Genomic DNA, 5,596 nt, shown 5'->3' with positions numbered 1-5,596 from the left:
TGGTATATGTATACCATGGAGTTCTACTCAGCCACAAAAAACAATAGTGATCTAGCACCACTTGCGTTATCCTGTCTAGAGCTGGAACCCATTCTACTAAGTGAAGTATCCCAAGAATGGAAAAACAAGCACCACAGGTACTCATCAGCAAATTGGTATTAACTGATCAACACTTACGTGCACATATAATAATAACATTCATTGGGTGTCAGGCAGGTGGGAGGGGGAGGAGGGGATGGGTATATACACACCTAATGGGTGCGGTGCACACTGTCTGGGGAATGTACACACTTGAAGCTCTGACTTGGGTGGGGCAAATGCAATAATGTAACCTAAATATTTGTACCCCTATAATATGCTGAAATAAAAAAAATGAAATAAAAAAAGAATCCCTTTATCTTATATGACTGGTATCTAATGATTTATAAAATTACTTCAGTTCAAATTTTAGCTCAAGGGCAAGAGTGAGATGAATAGATGTACTAAATAAAACCCTGACACAGCTATTCACCTTTCCACTGTAAAAAATAGTGACTGACTGCCTCTAGAAGAGTTAGGTCAGTGTGCTTAGTGATATAAATAGAGAGTACACGTTAATGGTGTCAGCTGTTCTAGTCAACCAAAAAGGAAAAAGTCAGCAGAGGTACCTAGCAACTTGTGGTCTATAGCCATTTTTATTTCCTAAATTGACCATATGTCTCCTTGACCTGAGAATTTTCAGGTTTTTACATTCTGCAACACGAATACAACCTTTTAAGACTGTATCTTATTATGCTACCTGTAGAATTAAAGTCCATGGTGATACTATTAGGTAGGTAATATTTCCAGATTATGGATCATTCCTCCCGATTTACTTTATATGTCTTTTCCTTTAATATTTCTGCTTTAAATATCCTTACTGTTACCATTCTTTTTTGCAATGTCTTCTAGAAATTGTAGTTACGTACACTGAATTAGAAACATAAGAAAACAAAACTGCAAATGCAATTGAAGCAAAAGTAACACTTCTGAAACAGTGAGGTGGCTGGAAGGAAGAAAGCTAGCTGCAAATGTGTGTTGAGTATGTGTGTAGAGAAGCACTGAGATGTCATCAGAAATGCCACCAATGACCCATATGTAGCTAAAAGAACTTTGGCAACCAAAGTGAGTGGAGGTCAAGAACATATTAGGGAATTACATGAAAACCTAGGATAAAAAGGCTGCCAAATACAGAATTCTGCCGATACTCACTTGGGACCACTGAAAGTTAAAAAAATGTTATTTTTATACCACATCCTTGAATATAAATTGTTTTCTAGACAGTACCCAACATTTATACATTTTATATTACTTTTTGACTCATATATTTGCAATTTGTTATGTTCCCAAACTGTCACTAGTTGTCATTACCACAAAGTGCCTGAATATACCACATGTTGTCTATAGTTTGAAATACATAAAAGAATATGTAAAAAAAGTTGACGAAATCAATACATATTATTTAAATAATTATGTGCTTATAAAAAGGAAATTATTTTTGTGTTTTAGGATAGGCCTACTTCCTAAACCTATTATTTATTCGAGACAAATATATATATTTTTCATATATATATGGAGCTCCCAGTTAGAATTTTCCATTCCTGGTTAAATCATACCTTTCACATCTTCATCCTCAATTGTTGTGTTCGAACTCTCAGTTGACTCCTGTTGAGAAGAAAACATATTTTTAAGTTGCACAGCATGAACAGCATAACTTCTTCTTCAAAAATTGGCTAGTGATATACATTTCATGCAAAATTCTTCAGCAGGCTGTGTGCATATGCTGACATGCAAACGGACAAATACGTTACGTGGTTTTTAACAGAAATGAAATTCAAATGCTGCAAACACTTCACAGAGGGAGTTCTCTGGTTGCCTAGTCTCTGAAGCAGTATAAATCTAGGTGGTTTGTAGAAGCAGTGGAAGTATGCAGTTTATTTTAAGAACTGTGTAAGGATGTGTTGGTATTATAGTGCCCCGTAAGGTATGTGTGTTTATGAGCAATTGAATACATTAGTCAAATGAATTCAATCTTAAAAAAGGACAATTTTTATTCCCAATTAATTAATCAACAAATAGTACCTTCTCTGTGCCAGGCACTATGTCAAGCACTGAATGTGAAGCTTGTCTGCTTTACTCCTTTGTAGGGAGAGAAAGCATTTCATTGTATCATTCGATGAAGCAGCTAAGGGTATTAAGCTGAGATCTGATGAAAGTACTTTTAAAAAGAATTTTCATTTTTGTCATCAGCACAATGAAATTATAATGAATAATTTACTTTCAAGGACTGTTAGATTTTTTTTCATTGTTTTCTAAATTAGAAACTGGCTGCCATTGATAAGAAACCTGTTTCCATAAGGAAAAGACAAAGATACTTCTTTGCAAAACTACAAATTAAGTTGAAGATCAATAAGCACACTTAAAAGTACACTGTAACTGCCAGTATTAAGAAACATTTCTTTGGCGGGGCGCGGTGGCTCGTGCCTGAAATCCTAGCACTCTGGGAGGCCGAGGCGGGCAGATTGTTTGAGCTCAGGAGTTTGAGGTTGCTGTGAGCTAGGCTAACGCCACGGCACTCACTCTAGCCAGGGCAACAGAGTGATACTCTGCCTCAAAAAAAAAAAAGACACATTTCTTAAAATGAGTTGATAAACGTTTCTTTTAATAATGTACTAACAAAATATTTTCTAGCTAAGAAATTTTGCAATATTCATAAGAAAGATACAATTTTCCACTTGGAATGATTAAAGGCTAGAGCCAAAAAAATACTGGAAACAAACTTCCAATTAATAGCTATATGCTCAGTAACAAAGTCAGGGTCCTTTTAGAGATTGAATATTTAAAAAAGTGATCAATTTCTATAACTATCATATATGATATTTAAACCAAAGGGACAAACTGATTAAAGATGTATCCAGAGTCTCCATATACACAAAACCAAAGAAAAGAGTCTTCATGCGTTTCTTAACGTGACCTAGTATTCAAATTTAAACCCCAAATGAAGGTAAATCCATGCATTGTAAAAATAAACTAATTTATGTAAGCAAGAAATACCATGCAGCAACTCTTACACATGATATATATATAGTTAGGACTATTGTAGCATCCACTCCAGCAGTTATACTTGGTCTTTCATTTGGTAATGCTATTGAAAAATTGTTCTCATATGTGACGGCCCTGCTGCCTCAGTCTTTTATGTAGCTAGAACACTTTTGGTGTCATGACTAAAAATAAATCTCATATATAAAAACACTTCATTTTTTTTACTTGAATGATTTTAATATTGATCAACTAAATGTTCAACCAGAGAGGAAATGTGTTTTCTAAGTCTCAAATATTGTTGACACGAGTATAGATGACTATACTTAATATTTGAAAAAAGTATAAAGAAGTATTTTTTCCTCCCCTTAGAGATAAAATAATGTATGGAAAGTAATAAACTGGAAACACAGAATACATTCAGAAAATACCTCCTTTCATCCTTTAGACATGTACTTAAGTGCTGTTATTTAGTTAACATGCTGTGCAAATAATTTGCAATGTATAGAAAACATTAGTCTTCTTTCAGTGTAAGTAGTTAAATGTCTTTTACTGAAATGTATGTAACTCAACAACACACATATTTCACAAGAAGTGAAACTCCCTGATTCTCCTCATATTCATGCCAAACAACAGCAACACCAACATCATCATCATAACAGGGAATTAAAAACAGAAAACAAGAAACCACTCTGACGACAGAATAGGATGAAACTCAAAAGCAACATTAAATTAAAAAAAAAAAACTATGAACTTAAGTTGATATTTTGAAGACAATGGAATGATATCGCAAGAAATTCTAAAATTTCATGCAGAATACATCTACAGTACAAAGCACAAACAGTCTTGGGGGAAAACAAAGACCAGATGGAATTGCTTAAGATACACAATCATCTTGACATAAAGACTTCATAAATGTTTAGCCTGACTTCTACTGATTAGTGTTGACATTCATTTCTCTTTCAAGATGTCATTCATTTTTATTTGAAGTCATGTGTATAGTTCTAGACAAATTAGGTTCCAAAAGAAATGTGGTAGGAAAAGGGTATGAATTTTCTTTCCTATTTTTAGATAGTAAATTAATTTTGCTTTGACTAGTTGGTGAAATGTGTAATCTTGTTAAAGCAAGATGATGTTGATTCTTTCTGAATACCTTGTTTCCATCAGGGTTGTGGATTACAGTAGTTTGGGGCTCCTGAGTGAGAACAAAATAGAGAAAGAAACAGTTCGCATTGGTAAGTACATTCTTTCTAGTGCCAAGGACAGAGCAGAGCGACCCGGTTGACAAAAGTCAATAGTGACAAGAGCTAAAGCAATGTTAACTGCCGTCAGAAGCTGCAGCGGCCAAGATCTCTGATGAAAGATCTCCCTCTCCAGCCCATGAGATACGACCCTCCCTGCCCAGAAGCAGCATGCAAAAGACCTTATTCTTGATCGGCACACACAAGGCTTTGAAGTCTGAAGACCTGAAGAGGCACTCACTGTTTCACTAAGTCCTATGCCAGGTAGAGCTTTCCTTTCTTCTTTAATGAGTGGCTTGATAATGTCTATCCTATAGAAAACTGGCCAAGGACACTGGAGATAAAATTCTTTGAGATGATCTCAAATGCTTTGAGAAGATGCTTTTCAGCTGCTTTGCTTTAAGAGTTGATTATGGTGTCATTATAATTAATACATAGCTGAATACCCTTGGGAAATCTAGAACCATCGAGAACCATCGGACCACACTTTAAAAACAACTAAAGAATTTATTTCAGAGGCCCATAAGAAATTCCAAGGAACATTTAAAGGGTTCTAGAACTAATCACATCACTATAATTCGGGGCATGTAACTGTTAAACTCTGTGTTAATACATATCTAAAAAACAATTTCTGCTTTATGGACTCTATGTACAGAATATTTGGCTGTAAAGTCATGCTGTTCCATGAAGAAAATGTTATTTTTCCTATTGCTTTCTATCAGAAAAGCAAAGAAATATTTCCAAGTGGAAAATAACACTCAACTCTCTGATATTAAAAAAACTTCAGTGTCAGCTATGATCAACATTGTTTTTTACTAGCAGATAACCTGCTATCTTGATATATCCTTCCTTTAAGTGTTTTTAAATGAAGCCTTCTGGGTAACCCAAGTGAAATAATCTCCTAACATTTTTTATTCACTTAAAATAACAGTAAGAGAATAGCAAATAATTGGAAACATTTTTTAAAATCATAAATCAAAATATTAAATAATCTGTGGAAAATATTAGGGAACTCAGAGCACCGAATGCAGGATTCAAATTCTGAATTTTAACAAAACACCGTCTCAAAGTATTAAACTGATTTAGTTGTTCACTGGGTGGATTTGATTGTATGGACAAAACTGGTTTCTATCGGTAATTCAAAGTTCCACGCTAGGCAATTTCATTCTTTGGATTAAAGTGAAACAGTAAATATTTATTTTAAAACACAACAAACAAAAGCTTTAAATTATCCAGTGCCTCTTTATCTCAGAAAGTGGGGTCTTACAAAGCCCTGTTGTTTTTTAATAAGAGGGAAA

The 5,596-nt window shown here is 34.4% G+C and overlaps 1 protein-coding gene across 1 annotated transcript in view; it reads right to left on the bottom strand.

Annotated features, from left to right (window-relative positions):
* The window catches only part of CAMK2D (calcium/calmodulin-dependent protein kinase II delta), a 274,275-nt gene that overhangs the window by 35,964 nt on the left and 232,715 nt on the right, over positions 1-5,596 (bottom strand). The window contains exons 14-15 of the mRNA XM_012655072.1: positions 4,211-4,252; positions 1,635-1,683 (exon numbers count right to left, since the gene is read on the bottom strand). Coding sequence (XP_012510526.1) covers positions 1,635-1,683; positions 4,211-4,252 — 91 coding nt within the window. The remainder of the gene's footprint in view (positions 1-1,634; positions 1,684-4,210; positions 4,253-5,596) is intronic.

The sequence above is a fragment of the Propithecus coquereli genome, unplaced genomic scaffold (assembly GCF_000956105.1).
Source record: "Propithecus coquereli isolate 6110/MARCELLA unplaced genomic scaffold, Pcoq_1.0 Scaffold46, whole genome shotgun sequence".
Lineage (NCBI taxonomy): Eukaryota > Metazoa > Chordata > Mammalia > Primates > Indriidae > Propithecus > Propithecus coquereli.
This window is presented reverse-complemented; position numbering and strand designations above follow the sequence as displayed.